At 41.1% G+C, this 18,333-nt stretch overlaps 1 protein-coding gene across 1 annotated transcript; it reads left to right on the top strand.

Moving 5' to 3' along the window:
* Positions 1-355: 355 nt before the first annotated feature.
* LOC108901936 (FA complementation group A) lies at positions 356-18,322 on the top strand. Its single transcript, XM_051073351.1, is given in 44 exon segments — positions 356-559; positions 891-1,003; positions 1,460-1,544; positions 1,935-2,086; positions 3,045-3,140; positions 3,547-3,620; positions 4,214-4,323; positions 4,981-5,091; positions 5,265-5,328; positions 5,771-5,883; positions 6,063-6,139; positions 6,492-6,633; positions 7,031-7,164; positions 7,468-7,578; positions 7,834-7,929; positions 8,067-8,112; positions 8,358-8,365; positions 8,705-8,793; positions 8,878-8,938; positions 9,064-9,113; positions 9,333-9,403; positions 9,658-9,756; positions 10,275-10,279; positions 10,508-10,578; positions 10,705-10,804; positions 10,989-11,176; positions 11,283-11,379; positions 11,933-12,124; positions 12,243-12,316; positions 12,405-12,533; positions 13,382-13,460; positions 13,582-13,662; positions 13,664-13,746; positions 13,832-13,937; positions 14,046-14,105; positions 14,196-14,300; positions 15,448-15,563; positions 15,696-15,843; positions 16,084-16,146; positions 16,915-17,008; positions 17,169-17,244; positions 17,585-17,735; positions 17,835-17,933; positions 18,061-18,322. Coding segments are annotated over 44 exon segments (4,179 nt in total). The 5' UTR covers positions 356-498; the 3' UTR covers positions 18,160-18,322.
* The last annotated feature ends 11 nt before the right edge of the window (positions 18,323-18,333 follow it).

Consider the following 18,333-nt stretch of genomic DNA (forward strand, 5'->3'; position numbering starts at 1 on the left):
GATAAATCTGACAATTCATGGGAACATTTCTTGAAATTAAACATCTGACGTGTGACCCTGACTTCTCTGGATGTGGTTTAATCTTTAACAATGTGTTGTACTTTAAAGCATGCAATATTATCTACTGTGTAACGTTTTCATCTGAAAAGTAAATATATGTGTCAAATAAATGTAGTGGAGTAGAAAGTGCCATATTTGTCTGAGGTGTAAACAGCATAAAATTGAAAAACTCAAGTAAAGTACAAGAACCTATAAAGTGTAGTTAATGTGACTTCCTCCGGGATAGTTTATGTTTGACCCATGGCGGCATGGTCTATTCTGATTGGCTGCAGAACGGACCAATAACAGAGAAGAGCGCGAGGAGAACCAAGGAGGTGAACCAAAAACAGTCCTGGACTGAGCACAGTTATTTAGCGAAGTTAAACCTCGGAAACACTGTGAATGTTTTAATTTTAAAATGCTGAGCGGCGTTTTTTTAAAACATTCAGCCGAAGTAAAATGTCGGTGAGTGCATCGTGTGAGTCGGTCTCTCGGGAGAGGACTGTGTCGAGCCTCCTCGGTGAGTTTGACAGCTGGACAAAGCTAACTGTATTATTGATGAAGCCTCATTTTAAACAATATATGGAAGCAGCCTGAACTCATATTTCTGTCAGACTAATACATTATCACCTAGCTTAATTTATTGTGACTGATCTTAAGTGCTAAGATTGATTCACAGACATATTGTGACTGATGTTTAGCTGATGTCAAATTAACCACCTTCGGCCATTAGAGTAGAAATATTAAATTGTCGTCTTTTTGAGTGGAGTTTGGAGTGAACCTTAATATGATACGTTATATGAGCTTTTGAAACTATTACGCATTACATGTTTTTCCTGTTGTACCCTCAGCTAGTCGTGTGGTGAAGAGGCCGAGGCAGGAAGATGCTGAGCGGCTGCAGGAGGCAGCGATCCAGCTGTTGGAGCAGCAGCAGAACCTCAGCAGTCTGTTCAGGGAGGTCCAAGTGAGTCACCCCAACATTAACCCCTCATAATCACATTTTATACTAATCTGTGCACCGAGAAGGTGTAAAATCATGAAAAGTTGTTAACAACTGACAATGATAAAACTGTTAGATTATATAATAATTTCAAGTTGGCAAAACATCTGCAGCGTTTACTGGTTCGTTTTGGTGGGAAATACAGTATTGTGCATCACACTGTGTCTAAGAAAATGGTTGTTAGAGCACAAAACACCAAAAAAGGAAAGTAAAATAAATGCTTCTGGGTGAATTATACATGTCTGATTCACAGAAGAATGGATTTTGAAGAATAAGAAAAGCAGCGTTAGACCTGTGCTACTTGGGCTAGGAGTTAGCCTAAACCCATAGTGAAGTGTTATGAACAACATTCAACATTTGCTGACCTTTCGCTTGTATGCTATTAATATATCTTTACTATGTGTTTCACACTTTTTGTAGAATCCAGATCCGTGCAACATTGTCTGCTCTCAGAAACCAGCAGTGCCTGAAACGATCTCATCTGCCATTACAGGGTCACTGCTGGGTGAGTGTTTCATAATAGCCTCTGTTTCAAAGTGGCCAAAGATGAGTTGGCAGGTCATGTGACACACTTTGGTCCAGAGCCACCTGCTGCTATGTACGTTCATTTCAAAACAGAGAGATGTAAAACTATGAAGAAAGAAAAGTGTGATACTGCAGTCACAGGAAAGCATGTTTGAAATCCATCAGTGTTTGTTGTGTGCTAGAGCTCTAACATCTAATATTGAGTCAGCTGTAGAACAGCAGACATGAAGTTTACATAACAGTGTCCTTGGTTTTATACACCACAAAGGAGACTCGTCAGACTCCCTGCTCAGAGCAGGAGATGACAACCTAACTTTGACATGAGGTAAATGCTATGACCTGCAGCGTGTGTTGTGTTACCTGTGGACAGTGTGTGAGCTGAGGCGCCAGGCCAGGCAGCTGGGCGTCCCGGTGGCCGTGCTGTCAGTGAAGATGATACTTGAGAGACTGATGGAGATCACTGGAACTGAAGAGGAGGAGCAGGAGGACGAGAAGAGAGAGCTGCTCACCTCCTCTCAGAGAGTGAGTATCTGACAAGAGGATTTAATGTGACATTTCTTTGTGGCATAATCCAAGGTGAGCATTCAGTCAGTTCTCTAATGCAAATGTGAAAAAATAACAATTATTACACACAAATTGTTGACAGTGGACCATCTGAACTTTTACCAGTCCACCTTACATATAACATGTTCCCTGTAGTTACTTCCACCTAAAGATGAAACACAGTGTCCAAACCTACTAATTGCACACTAATTCTAAGCAGGGTTTTAGTATCTAGTGTGTTTGAAGTACGAGGAATACTGACACCAGACAACATGTGTACTGAATACAGATAATTTTTTCGGTGGGCTGCTGATGAACATTCTTCCTCCACAATGCAAATCACAGAGGAAACAGAGGAGCTGCTCACAGCTGCAAAAAATTCAAATAAATAGTGGTTTGTGGTGAAATGGCGCCAGAAAGATCACGGAAGAAAAATTTTAATTTAGTGTTTAGAAAGACATTTTACTTTCTCTCTGGGAAGTTTAATTCGCAGCAGCTTTGCGAAGGTTGCAGGTTTATTGACGTATGCATGTGTGATATAATTTCCTGTTGGTTTAGAATAGTGAAGTATGTAAATGTTTTAATGTATACTAACTGCTAACTAACAGTATGCTCTGTTGGTCTATTGGTATGTAGTGCACGCTGTATAGAATTACTGCGTCTGGTTTTGGGATAAGTCGAATACTGACTCACAGATAAATGACTTGGTGTTTCCTGGATAACTTCCCCGGCAACACAACGCTGCTGATTCACCAGTTGAAATTAGAAGCTGCAGATCTGTTGGCAGATTGTTACGTCTGTGGTTTAAAGTTGTTCAGCTACAGTGGCAGAAGTCTCCACCCTGAGTTTGTTTTTCTTTATTGCAGGATTCTTGTTCAGAGTACAGAGAGTCTGTTATATGTGAAATCCCCATGAGTCTTATTCTGGTTCTGTCCAGGTCCAGCTGTGTGTCCTGCTGGAGTCCAGCCAAAACCTGCTGTCAGAGGGAGCCCTCTGCCCGAAACTGCTCTGGCATGAGTACAGGAGAGAGCAGGTGTGTGTGCGCGTGTGTGCGCGCTATCATAGCACATTCATACACTGTATATGAGACCTAAAAAAGGCATTTACCATACTTTACTTTATACAATTTGAAATTCCATCAAGTTCAGAATAGGAAGAAGAAAAATAGGAATTTTTCCTCAGCATTATCTGTCTGTTGTTACTCAGATTAAAAAAAAATATAATTATGATAATGTAATAAAAAACAAAACACATATGTACTAGAAACCTCATGTGCAAAAATATAGTTTCTGTGTGTAATATACATGTGCTGCTCTGTACAGTCAGAATTTTAATATATATTTTTTTAGGTTTTTTATTCATTGTTATTGTCATTCATTATTCAGCTTGGTGCTCTGGATGGAGTGAATGTAATATCTTCTTCTGTGGTGTTTTTACAGAGGCTACCCAGGCTGGAGGTGGTGTACCATCTTCACCTCTACAGCATCCTCACTCTGAAGCACATTTTAGAGAGGTAGGAAATATTCATTATTTTTATCCAGCTTCAGGCAGACGGTGCCCTCTTGCTGAGCATCAGGGTCAGTGTTTTTATGGAAACCTTCAGGATTTCTGAAAACATAACTGATCTGAAGTTTACCCACCTTAACATGAAATGTTAAAATTTAAATCCTGCTAAATTTATGGCTTTGAGATATTTTACTTTGACATACAACTATCTGAATTTTATTTTGGTTGAGGTACAAGTTAGTTAAACAAGATTTCAAGTTTCAGTTTTTGTGTTTAACAGTGTATGATAAAATACATTTTAAGAATTTCTGATGAAAATTTTCAATTTATGTGAATCTATAAAATATACACCCCATAAATGATAAAGTTGGGCTTTTAAAGTGAAATCATTCAGTCGTGTTGAATGTTAAGTATTCTCAGTAGTGATTAAAGTTCAGGTCAGTAACTTTATTCTTTGCTGCATAGCGCCCCTCTGTGGACGGAGTAGGAGCCATCTTTAAATTGTTCACTGACTCAGTCAGAGTTCAGGAAAGGTCCAAGCACGGCTGTCACCTCTCTGCAGGAAATAAACCGTAACCCCTCATTCACCTCTCCTCTCAGTGATGAAGACCTGAGGGTTTGGTTGGTGTCCCAGTTGAAGGCTCTGAGCAGCTGGACTCCTCCTCGGGGAGAAGATGAGACCAAACAAGTTCAGCAGAAAGTGTTGTCAAGTAAGGACCAGATTTCTGTCACATGTCTGGTTGTAGTTTTGCAAGACCTTCCTCACAACAGCTGCTTTTTCACCCTGGAAAAGAATTTCATAACAAAATCGCAGTCGGACCGATTACAGTTCCCTGTCACAGCAGGAGAAGTCTGATCTTGGTGTTCTGTATCTTTTCTTCCTTTTTTTCTCCTATAAAACGTCTCAACTCAGTTCAGTTCAGGCTCTTTGTCGTCCCACTTAAGGAAATTATTTTGCACATGGTATGAATGAAAACTTAAACCTGCTGCATTTAATTTTTGGAGGACTGTATCTGTATCTGAGGACATCAAATTCCTCAAAGAGAAGATGGTTGGGCTTTGTTCTGATGCTCACCAGTGAGTTATCCACCTCCTTATTAATACTGCCCAGTTAGTTAAGTACTGGGCTTTAGCCAGCAGCTGGTTAGCTTAACTTAGCATCATGACTTGACATGACATCTGGGTCTGTCCAGAGGTAACAAAATACTCCAAGAGTTCAGATGTTTTAACTGTAACCATCCACTCTACAAACAGAAATACACTCCTGTACACCTGATAAAATATTAACCAAATGACCTGTGTGAAGTTAATTCTGGTGGTGTGATCCCTGCTGAGGATAAAGCTAAGAAAGATCTCCTGTGTTTCAGTGGTCGTCGGAGTCTTGGTGGGATCTGGTTTTGAGCAGAGTCGTGAAGCAGCAGCTCCGGACAGGAGGATCTCCCTGCTCTGCTGCGCAGTACTTGATGAAATGCTCTTCTGTGAGTCTACATGTCCCTGTCCCACTTCCCCTGTCCTGTGTTGATTAAATATTTAGTAAAGTACTCTGATTCACACCTCAGGTCCCTGAAAGCTATTTTCTACATGTCTAATTTTAGTGCTTTCCTTTCTTGTCTTTCTTTTTAACATTTGTTTGTCTCTCTTTCGTCTTCAGGGCTTCTGGACACTGTGGACAAGACTCTGACATTACAGTCTGCTGGAGCAGGAGCTGAGCTTTGGTTCTTTGTTTTTTATTTGTCTTATTAACCTTTATGTAATCAGTCTTGAGGCCTCAGTTTGAGATAGAGACCCATGGTAATCTCCATGGTGCTTGTCTGATCCTGAAATGCTGAGACAATGATCAGACCGCATTTAAATCAGTTCTGGTCCTCTCAGCTCAGTCTTCATGCTTCACACACTGAGTCACACTTGAATCTGTCTGCAGCATCAAGCTGTTCATTTAAATATGGAGGTGGGCCAAGGAAACATACATATAACACTGAACTGACTGTGGAATTTACCTCCTATAGTTAAACACAAGACACTGTGGTCAGCAGCATGAAAATGAACTAAATAATTCATAATTAAATACAGATATTAATGAAGGATTTCAACATTGATTGCCTCAGCACTGAGAAAATGTCTGACATTAGATGTCTCTCTGCCCTGTGTCTTGTGCAGGATTCAAATATTTGATGCATCATTATGTGGAGTTTCAGCATCAGCAGAAGCCCTTCAGCGTTTCTTCACACACTCCCTCACACAGACGCTCACCTACAAGCCTCGACTGACAGGTAAAGATAAGTTAGAGACCATTTTAACAGCCTGCTGCGGTTTTGATTGATAATATCGATACTTAAACATTCATCTAATATGAAGTGAGAAAATTCAGATTTGGACTTTGAAATAAGTATCTTGATACACAGTACATGCTGCTCTGGTAATAATAACAAAAATAACCTTATGTTGTCAGTATCAGATGCCATTACTCTGCAGAACGAGTGGACCTTTGCAAAAGCCAGCCGGTTGTTGACCTCTCTTTTCCGTAAGGTAAATGTTTTATGTAGTCGATGTGAGAGGGTGTACGTACGTTAAACTGTCTTCTTGCTTCTTAAAAAACATCCTCTCTCAGTCTTTAGTGTTTAGATTTCACATCCATCTGCAGATTTCTGGCAAACGTTAGAACATTAAACTGAAGTGAAACTAATCATCACATTAGCATCAACAAGCCTCAGTCTCCTGCTGCTTCCAAAGTCAGCGTCATTCCCGTGTTTTAATCTATAGACAAACACAACAGCAGTCACATGACAAGGGGCTTTTCTGTTTGGTTTCGCAGATGTAAAACTTGTGTGGCAGGCTCTGTCAGTGACTCATCTGTGTTGTTGCTGTGTTTGTGTAAAAGCTGGCTGTGATCTTCAGTGTGGAGCTGCTGCTGCGTCACCTGCAGCAGGTTTTGGAAACCCACGAGGTGAACTGGAAACACGTCCTGTGCTTCCTGTCCACTCTGCTGGTTTACAACCCCTGTGCTCAGTCCAGCCTCAGAGGTAAACACAGACACCTGTAATATTGGATTCAAGTTTCACAACCAGTATTACCACTAGCAGTACTATTATTGACCATCATAAACTTTTCACATTTTTAATCAAAGCTCAAACTCAGTTTTAAACCTCTGGTTAAAATTCACTTTTATCTTACAGCTGATTGTATGATGAGTTGAGCTGATGAGTATTTCATCTTATTTTATGTTTTCAATTTTATTACTTTTATTCTTGTATAGCACATTCTAACTAAAGTTATTATTATTTATTTATTTATTTAGACTGGTATTTAAACACAGGGAAACACAAATGAATCAGATTCTCTGTTTTTTCCTTTTTAACCCGACAGTCATCAAAAAGACTTGACTCCAGTGTTTAAAGACTTGTTGTGTTGTTCTGTCAGACCTCCTGTCCAGACTGCTGACCTCTGCATTTGAAGGTTACGACTTGGAGAACATGATAACCGCCTTTTTGTTGGCTCGACAGGCGGCGCTGGAGGGAACCGCCATCTTCTCCTCCTACAGCGACTGGTTCAAGGTGTCGTATCAGTTTTTCAACGACAGGGTTAAAAAACTCAAAGAGGATCATAAAGGATAATAAGGATGATGTTATTCTATTTATTTTAATGTCAACAAATTGCATGACAAGAACAACAGTGTGTTTAACTGTCTGACTTCCCTGCTCTGTGTGTGGCTCTCTGCCCTAAACTCATTGACTCCTAGTAAAGATGTAAATCTTCAGGTCACAGATACATAGTTTCATTTTCAGTCGCAGATTAAAACATGTTTAAAACAATGACGATCTAATATTCCAGCTTGAAGTGCCTTGTTCTGCCTTTAGATGTCCTTTGGTGGTGGCAGTGGCTATCATGCAACAAGTAAGAAGTCTCTGGTGTTCCTGCTCAAGTTCCTCTCTGACCTGGTTCCTTTTGAACCCCCACAGTACCTCAAGGTGACATTACTGATATCCTCACTGTGCTAGATACTGTATTACAAACATGGTACACTGCTTTTCTCATAATCTCTATGAGAAAACATTAATATGACACAGAGCAATGTATATAAACAGGAAAAAATGCATATTATACTGTATCTCTATGTGAGAGAAGACTTATAATAAACAACACTCTTGCTGTATTTGCAGTGTACTGACAGTTTACCCTGCTCTGATGACTCGCTTAATCTTCCTGTCATTTTCACCTGGCAGGTTCATATCCTCCACCCTCCATATATACCTGTGAAACATCGCAACCTCCTGATGGAGTACATCTCTCTGGCCAAGACCAGGCTGGCCGACCTCAAGGTAAGAGCATGGGTGAAAAATAAGATGATTCCATGGAGGAATTTGTCTTCAGTACAGCAGGACTGTACTAATGCAGTGCCTATGTCTATTTTTATCCACAATGGTGTGTGTGTCTGTGTGTGTGTGTACATATGCAGGAGTCAGTGGAGGACATGGGTTTATATGAAGATATTTCTGGTGCAGGTGGAGAAACCAGTCCAGGTAACAGTGACACCCAGCGGTTAGGTTAGAGTTCTACTGATGAAGTTCTACTCAAGCTTCTTACAGCTGTGATCATTTTGTGCATTAAAATCTGTTGTGTTTCACCATTAAAAGTTTAAAAATTCTGGTGTTGGTGCGACTCTGGAGTTACCAAATAAGGAAAGGAACATTACTCAAAAGAATGTAAACCTGTTTTCTACACAGCTCAGTGTTTCATTCAACAAAAGAAGCCAAAGTTCTTTATCGTTAAATGTTGTCTAATTACAAGCAGTTCTACAAGAACGCTGCCAAAACAAACTGCCTAAAAGAGGCTGAATTTGAATTGGACCGCACATTTGATGCCAACTTTGAGCACCAAGCCGTTTCCAAAACCAAATGCTACAGTACCAAAAAAAAACTATTGCTGTCTTAGCTGCAAATTTGACACTTTCTTTAAGTATTTTTGCCGTCTGTTTTAGGGTCATATGTCTTTGTTAAATGTTCAAAGTAATGCAGTGTGTGAGATGGGATTCTTCTGAGGGTCTGGTCAGTGAACGGTGTGTTTGTAACCGTATAATAATATCTGTGTGTGCAGCCGCAGTGCCAGGCTGCTCAGGATGTGGAGAAGGCAGTGTCTCTGTTTGAGAGCACAGGAAGAATCTCTGCCACAGTCATGGAGGCCAGGTATACACTTATTTCACATAGATATGAAAATGAAATGGAAGACAGAGACATGGAGAAGTTATTGACACCTGTGTCCTCTCACAGTATTTTCCGGAGGCCGTATTTCCTGACCCGGTTTCTTCCTGCTCTGCTGACGCCGAGAGTGGTGAGCACTTTTAGTCTACATTCCTTAACTAACCAATGGGGAGGGTGCCAAATAAGAAATGTCACAATTCTATAAATCTTCACATCACATGCATAAATTCAAGTTCACTTGTGTTTGAATTCCAGCTTCCTGTGAAAGCTGATGCTCGGATGAATTTCATAGAAGCTTTGAAAAAGTGAGTTACTATCAGAGGCCGGTGTATTAGAACTCTGTCAGTGTTAACACGTCTTTATGCACTGATTTCATAGATGTGAGTCTATGTATCTTTATCCTTTTTACTCCATTTATTATCACCAGTGTTTAACCAATTCTCTCCAAGAAAATCACTGCTTATCAATACCAGTAATGATTATCTGTGATGATTTGGTTTTGACAGTTGTTTTTCTGTATTTAGAGCAGACAAGATCCCTGCTGCCCAGTATTCATCTTATGAGGAGTCCTGTCAGAGACAGAGACAGCAGGACAGTGGGTATCCTTTATGACGCTCATTTGTTGTGTAATTGAAAACCAACCACATCAGTACAGTTCAGTACAAGAAGTTTAGCAGGTGTACAGTGAAGAGTAAATGTTGTTTTTGAACAGACCTCCTGACCTTGTCATGTTTGAATTCACCCTGTGATTTTTCTGATTTTATCATGACAAAGGTAGACATGATGTTGAACATGTTTGACATGTTTGAGTCATAGATGACTACATTTACACATACGTTGTGTTTTCAGGGAGTTCTGTATGTTTGGACACTGGTGATGATCCTCTGGAGGTCCTGAAAGTCCAGCTGCAGGACTTCACACAGCTGGCTGTCGATGGAAATGATGGAGGTAGGCAGATACAGAGAAAGAAATTACAGTAACTCACATACAAACACATGCACATGCTTTTTATTTTATAGTCAGGGTAAAGACTTCATGGTGTAGTGTTTGCTGGTGGTGGGGCAATCAGACTCCGGTGTTGTACTTCAACATCAGCCGTAGTAGAAAAAAAGAAAAAAATTTTGGCAGTTGCAGAGTCTTAGCTGTTACTTACAGTTTTCAGGTGATTTACCATGTTTCCTTTGACACATCTGGCACTTGACTTTTTGAGCAACATCATCTCAAATTTGGAAGTTACTCCAGATGCTTGGCTTTTCCACATGCAGTGATTTTTTTTCAGTTTTCCCAAACCCAGCTGGTCAAGAGCAGTGTTTGGGTCTTTTAAGACACCACAAATCTATGAATATGTTGGATGTTGAGTTTCTTTCCTGGGTCTGTCCAGTTGTGTACCACATCACCAGCCTCTCTGTCTCAGTCTCTGTGAATCCCTCATGATTAAACCAGTCGTGTTGGTCATGTATCCTCAGACAATGTTGGCCCAGCTGTCCAGGATCTCACACACACTGAGTGTCATCTTCCCTGACCGTCCTGATGAGCTTATCGGACAAAACAGTCATCAAAGTTCACATAGACGCTCCTCTGTCCCTTGAGCTCCACCTCAAAGTATGCACTGATCAAATACATCGCCTTCTTTGTTTTAATGCTGTATCAGTTTGCTGTATGTATCTCAGTATGTGTATGTATTTGTTCGTACTCTCAGGTCATCAACATGATCCTGAGAAACTTCTGCCAGTGCATGTTAGATGCTTCCCGAGCAAACCCTCCTAATAAGTGAGTAGGACCAATTGTACAAATTTACAGATAATATAGGATGAATTTAATTATTTACATGAGTGATATTTAGTGGCCAAACACATCTGCAAAGCTACAAACACCAGATGTTTTTTGTCACTGCAGACAAAGCCCATGGGCCTCCAGATTTGTCACTGTGCTGCTCGGTAACATACAGCTGCTCTCCAGCCTCATACACAGACTCTGGGACCTATTTCATAACCAGGTACATAAATCCATATTCATAAACACATCTGTATTTTTCTTTCACCTTGAGTCTGTTACATCTTTTGCTTGGATTGTTTCATAAAAGATTATTAGACAATATTAAAATCACTTCTCTTTATTCGTCCATATCACTGAATTCAGTGCTTTGATTCTTCAGTTTTACAAACGTCTTCTGTCCAAAGGGGTCGTCTCTGAGTGCCGCCCACGTACTCGGTCTGGCAGCGTTTGCGGTCCACCTCAATGCCTCCATGTGTGAGAGTCCTCTGATTCAACTGGTGCCCCCCATCCTGCCCAAACCAGTACCTGTTGGAGAAGCTCTCAGCTCAGCGCTGGTCTGCAGCACACACACTAACATGCTCTTCTCTGTTAGGTGAGATGGCTCGTACGGTTTGAAGATTTTTACAGGCTGATGTGAATATTGATGATACGTGATAACAGCCTCTGGCCTGACTCACAGTCAGTTTTTTCCTGTCTAGGTTGTGTGTGTCAGCTGTGTGTTATGGGATCTGCAGAGGGGACTCACTGCCTCAACCAGAGCAGCAGGACTACATCCTTAGCAGCCTCTATAAGAAGGTATCACTTCATCTTACTTTGCATAATGTTGTTACGTTTGCATGAGTTGTTTAAAAATGTCATAAGACTCATGTCATGAAAGAACTGGGGGGAAATATAAAGCCTTGATAAAGCAAAAATATAAAAATGCTGATGTGTTGCTCAATGGTTTAATATGCAAGATTATCCAAAAAAACAATGTATAGACTCAAAAACGATCCCTCTAAATCATCATATATGACCCGCTGTGTGTATTTAGCTGCAGAGGTTCTGCCCTCTGCCTAGATTATCTTATTTTCTTCTTATTTTACTGTTCAGGATGTTTCAGGGCCGTAACATTTGGGCAGAATCAGGCAGCGTGGCTGCTGACAGCTAAACATGCTAATACACCATTTCCCAATCCATACTGCAAACCAGCCTTCCACCCTCACTGATCAGTAAATAAAGAGACGAGACCAAACAGCTGGAGATGTCAATCGATCAGAGAGTGTTTACAAGTTTCTACCATCTTACCTGTGTCCTAGACCTTATTGGATAACTGAAAGACTACATGTAACTGTGTGTCTGCGTTTAGCTTCTGTACCTCATCCCACGACTGTTGCCTGAAGCCAGGAGGACTCCTCTCACTGCTGATGGTCCAGTGGAGAAGAACCTTCCTGAGCTGTGGAGCAGTGCCACAGACACCAACAGCACCTGGAGGAAGACTGCCTGGTGTCTGTGGAGACACGCCGCTTTCCACCAGCTACAACACACACCACAGTATCAGGTAAGATGGAGTCCACTAAGACGATCATTTGTTCGAATGAAGCCTCGGCTCAGTGAGCGCTGAATTAATTGATCTTGTTGACAAAAACAAATCATCCACCTTTGTTATATTTGTCCAGTTGTCATTCTCAGAGTGGCTGGCTACTGAGCTCAGAGTCCAGAGAGGTGAAGACGCCCTGTCTGATCCAGAACGGTAAACACACACACACTCTCACAGCTTCCATTAGACATACAACAGAAATAATGTGAATGAATGTGTGTGTGTGTGTGTGTGTGTGTAGTCAGGAGTACCAGCAGTGGGCGTGCCTGGAGCTTTACTGGTCTCGTCCAGAGCAGCAGGGAGGCTGTGGAGGAGACATGAAGAGCCTCTGTTCTCATCTCCTCAGTGTCATCATGGACCAGCAGTTAAGGTGGACGTACATGTTCATGAAAACGCTATCTTATAGTGCTTTTAATGGACATATACAAACTAAGACACCAAATTGTAATAGTTTACATGTGAAAGTTTGTGTCAGGTCTTTTCAATAAGTCAGCATGAATGACACCTGAAGCATATGCAGCTGATTGTTAAGTGTACAAGGTGTACTAACTGTACAGTGGTTTTAAAAGTCTTTGCTCATTACATATAAAAAATATCTATATAAAGTGTGAGTATATTGTCACAGTCTCTAGTGTTGAGACTGTGTCATACATGGATTACAGGGTTGGTGGTTCAGTCCCTGGCTCCACTTGTTCACATGTGAAAGTGTTCCTGGGCAAGACACTGAACACCACATTGCTCCGATTTGTTTCTTTGCTGTGTTTTGAGGTTGTCCGCCTGATGTTCAGTAACACCTTGAGGGAATTTCCTCAAATTTGGTTCAAATGTTTACTTGGACTCAAAGATGAGCTGATTAGAGTTTGGTGGTCAAAGGTCAAGGTAACGGTGACGTCTTGTTAATGTGATATAACAGGAGCGCCTGGAGGGAATTTCAATGCATCAGGAAGTTATTAGAATCTGTGAATCATGTAGTTTAAAAGCAAAAGAAGCTTAAAAAACAGTAAAAATGCCAACACACACACACACACAGAGGAAGGCTAAAGCCTGAAATCTCTGTGTTTATTAAAAAGAAAAATGACTTCTCTCTTTAAGACAAAGGCAACAAGCAGAAGCTATCCCCTCCTGTATTTAACTACTATAATAAAAGTAATAAATGTACATTACATTATTTCCACCTTTAGTGAAAATGTAACTCTTCTGCACATGTTCTGTCAACAGTGAGCAGAGCCTGGACAAGTTACATCACCGAGTGTCAGACACAGGGACCTGTCTGCCAGACATCCTGTCCAGACTACAGGTGTGTGTACACTGTATGCGTGTGTTTAAGTTCAGCCGACACAAGTGAAAACAGTTTGTGAGATGACTGAAAATTATTCAGTGTGATGATGTTTAATCAGAATCTAAACAATCATGTGTAGGAGCTTGTCTATGAGATGGAAGTGAGCGACCTCTGTGGCAGAGCTGAGCTGTGTGACTTCCTGTTTGAGTTTATGTCTCAGGAGATGCTCCTCTGCAGTGAGCTCAGTCTCACCTGGTGTAAGCTCCGAGCTCAGCCTGCAACACACACTGAGCGTGTGGAACAGGTACACACACAAACACACAATGTGGATCGTCTCTTTTTGTGTACGGCCACTGAAACCTTCCTGTGCATGTGTGTGTGTGTCTCAGAGTACTGCTGGCTCTCCCAGCAGTGCTGTTCGTTAAGGTAAAGACTGAGGGAGGGAGGACGACTCTGGACTGTAACAAGCTGATAGAACATGTTAACCAGCATCAGGTGAGCTGCTGAACTGTTTTTAATCAGATTCTGATACACTTCCCTCCCAGATCTGATCAGCTGTTTGGAAAAGCTCAGTGATGGTCTGTTTTTGCTTCTGTGTATCAGAGGAAGGTGTGCTCTCCAGCCGGCCTGATGTCCTGCCATGTGACGGCACACTTCCTGAGAGTGAGAATTACTTCACTGAAATCTAAAGAATAAAATCTATGATACATTTCTTCACTGTTTTTCACAGAGCTGACTGTGTTTCCTTTCCAGGGTGTGTTATATGCCAGTGTACGCTGCAGATGTCCCAGAGAAGAAGTCAACAAAGCCTGGTCTCAGATCAGTCTGCACTGTCCTCTGCTGCTGACCTCCACAGTGGTACTTACTGTTCTCCATTTAAACTGAATTAAGTCAAGTCAAGTCAAGTCAAGTCAAATTTTATTTATATAGCGCCAATTCACAACAGAAGTTATCTCGAGGCACTGTACATACAGAGCAGGTCCAGACCGTACTCTTTATCTTATATAATTTACAGAGAGAAACCCAACAGATCCCATCATGAGCAGCACGACTGACTAGACTAGACGACTGAGGCAAGGAAAAACTTCCTTTTAAGAGGCAGAAACCTCGAGCAGAACCAGACTCAGGGTGGGCGGTTGTCTGCCTCGACAGGTTGGGTTTAGACAGAGAGAGGGGGGTGGGGTGGGGGGGTGAGAGAAAGACAATATTGCAGATACACAGACTAAGTCAAAATGTAGATATTAGTAATAATAATAATAATAATAATAATAATTATTATTATTATAGCTAAAGGAATAATAGTGAAACATTCCATTCTCCCTTTGAGTCATTCATTGGATTCAACCAGTAAATACTAATACTGATGTCTTTGCATGGAGGACATTTGGACATGTATCTGACTATAAAATTAACCAACAGCTGATTTCTATTAAGCTGCTTCAGTTTCAGACCCAGGGTTGATAGTAACACCTGAGCTTTTTTATTTCTCCTAAGTCAAAATATCAACCTGTATTTGTGACTCTTAGCCAGCACTTGAGCACAAAAGTGTTAAACAGTTAAGAATACTGTATTAGTGATTAATCTTGTATTTAGTGAGTTAGGTTTGACAGAATAATTTTCTTATTTTTGGTAAAAGGTTGTAGTACAATGCAAATATTGTCCACTGAAGTTATTGTGTCACTGTCCCACTTTGGAAACCATTGTTTTTCATGGAGTCTGTGAAATCTGCCAGTTAAGTGTAATTTTTCCACTTGTTTCATGTTTTTTTAAGGCTTTCCTTAAATCAAACATCACCCTTTTATTAGATTTTTTTTTAAAGTAAACCTTGAGAGTTCAATATACAACTAAAATGACTTGGTAAGACCGAATGTAACAGATAAAAATGAAAGTTCCTGCTGTGTTATTTTTGGGAAAAAAACAAAATCCCTCAAAAGGAAATCAGGAAATCAGACCTACAGACGCCATATGTGTGTTTATGTTTTTAACGATGATTGTGTGTGTGTAGCACTGGTGGGAGTGTCTGTTTCCAGTGCTGGTGTCACTCTGGAGTCGACTGTGTGGTGGAGAGCCTCTGTCAGAGCAGATGCAGCTCCTCTCTGACTGTCAGCACTGGGCCCACAGGTTAAACCTCTGATCCACCTCACTCTATGTTACCGTTGAAACATTTCACTGTCAGTGTGCAGGATGAAAAAAATCTTACTGTAGTTCACTTGGCTCACAGTGAGTTGACTTTTAATTCTGTCTGGTTTTCAGTCCATCATCACTGCCACTGCCTCCAGCTCCAGCTCTGTTGTTGGCCTCCAGTCTGCACTGTGCCTGCAGAAGTCATGGGGGGGGCAGCCAGGGCCTCAGTGCTGCCCTGAATGCGCTGCAGCCAGAGAGGGGCACACAGTACAGACAGGTGAGAGTTAAAAACTTACTTATACTCAGGTCATTTCACCACCTTAAAACCAAAACCAAACAGTGTATTTGTAAATTTTTTTCCATTCAAAATTTTCATTTACAATAAATGACAGTTAGTATAATGCTAAGAATGATCTTTTCAGTTTTTCATAGAAAGTTGTGTCTGATCAGGGGCTGCTTTCTGTGTGTTTTCCACTGTTTATATATTTATCTGCTGCTGTCTCATCTCTTCCTTCAGGTGCTGGTTTTTCTGCTCTTCCTGTCTGTAAATGACTGTCTGTCAGCGCTCCTGTATCCTCAGGTATCTGACCACGTACAGCCCCAAACCATATCCACCAACACCAACAGGTTATGTTCTGGTTTATGTGGGGCAGTTAGAGAGACAGGTCTGGGGATGAATAAACACATCTCTCTGATTCATCTGTTCATCCACAATCCTCTTTATTACACATCAGCACACAACATATACACACACAACATTAGTCAAGGAAGGACATGCTCAGTATGAAAATAATGGATAAATGACAGAGAAACTCAAGCCTTCTCTACAGCTGACCTCATGTTTCTCTGTCTTCAAGTGGCTTCATTGTTAAAGGAGCAGTTTGAGATTTTGGGAAACACACTTATTTGTTTTCTTGCTGAGATTTAGATGACAAACCACTTATCTGTCTGATAAACATATAGTTACAGCCAGGAGACGGTTAGCTTGGCTATAATGTGTCTGTTTGTTAACTTCAGAGGTGCTAAGAGAAGGACTTTATTACATTTGGACAGAGCCAGGATAGCTCTGTTTTCACTTTTTATGCTAAGCTAAGCTAACCAGCATCATAATTAGTGTATAAATCTAACTTTCATCAAAGAAAGCAAATAACCATATTTCCTAAAATGTTCAAAGTTTTCACACCTTTATTTACACAGTCCACACTCTGTCAGGTCAAAAAAACAAACAAACAAACAAAAAAAAACACAGCAACTATATAACACAAATAAACTCAAGACATGGTTTGTAAATGATGTGTTCACTGTCTGTGAAAATGAGAATAATGTGCAGTCACTGTTGTGTCTGTAGGAGAGAAACAATCAAAAAGCCTGGAGTTTATGCTCAGAGCTTCTGTCTGTGGTGGTGGACTCTGCTGACTGGCTGCTCATCTTTAAATCTAATGGTATAGTCAGTCTCTTCACACCACTCCACATTAACACTCAGCTGGCAGAGAACATCAGATTACCTGTCAGATGAAACCTAATGTTAGCACTGACATTAAATGATTTTGTGTTGTGTAGATTTATACATTGTAAAACTGATGTGCTTTTTCCTGACTCCAGAACAAAGTGTTTATCAGTCTGTTACCATGGTGACATCAGATGAGTTCACTCGACTGATGCCCTGGGCTTTCTACAGGTGAGTTTTCTCAGTGTCGCTGATTCAGGTGAAGACGTTTTCAAGAACATTTAAAATGAATGGAAAAGAGAAGATTTCCAGCTTTAGACTCATTTTATATCTCTCCCTCTAATAATGCTCACACGTCATAATTCAACCAATAAAAGTAAAGTTGATCTTTATTTGATGTTTGCAGAAATCTTAAACATTTAGCTGAACTGCAGCAGGTTACAGCATTTTATAACTTTTTATAACCTTTTATAACATTTTCTTTTTTTAGATGTAGCACTCACCACCTTTTTGTTGCAGCTATACTTACTTATAAACTTGTATAAATGACTGTTTGTGTGTGTGTGTTCAGCCTGCTGCTCCAGCAGAGTCCTGACCTGCTGCAGAGAGCTGTGCGATGTCCAGGGTTCCTTCACACTGCCGTCCTCTGCTACATCAGTCTGCTGCAGCTGTTCCTGGAGGGACACACACCTACATCCACCGCTGAACCCTCTGAAAAACAGGTGACTGTGCCTCAGGTGATGGTGTGTACTGTCTTTTCACACTGGACTGCACTTAACCCCGTGACACTGAACACTGAATTCAAATACTTGTATTGTCAGTTGGAGCCTTCCCAGATTCTGAGCGATGCCAAACAGTTTCTTCTGAGAGTGATCTCACAGACGTCTCCCACTGCTCTGTCCTCCAGCCAACGCAGACAGGTAACCAACGCACACAAACACACCTGCATTTCCCCTCATTGTCAAAAAACATTCACTCACCTCTGTCCACCTTCTGTCTTAATCACTTGTCCCTGTCCGGTCTCTGTCTGTGGGTGTCCCGGTCCAGTTGGAGTCCCAGTGTGCAGACCTTGACCCAGAGGTGGCAGCAGCTCTGTCTGTGCACCTCGGCCCTCAGAGTCTCAGCCCAGAGATGGACTTCCTCTGAGCAGCTGAGGAGAAACTGGCTAAAGACACTGTCCCCTCCCCTCAGCTTCAACAGTAACTGACTGTACAGTATGTTCTCTGTTTGTTCTAATGTAACTTTGCATTTAACAGAAACATGTTCCTTTCTAATATTTATTAAAGAACACTTCATTGTTCACATTCCACCTGTGAAGTG

The sequence above is a fragment of the Lates calcarifer genome, linkage group LG10 (genome assembly GCF_001640805.2).
Source record: "Lates calcarifer isolate ASB-BC8 linkage group LG10, TLL_Latcal_v3, whole genome shotgun sequence".
Taxonomy (NCBI): Eukaryota; Metazoa; Chordata; class Actinopteri; family Centropomidae; genus Lates; species Lates calcarifer.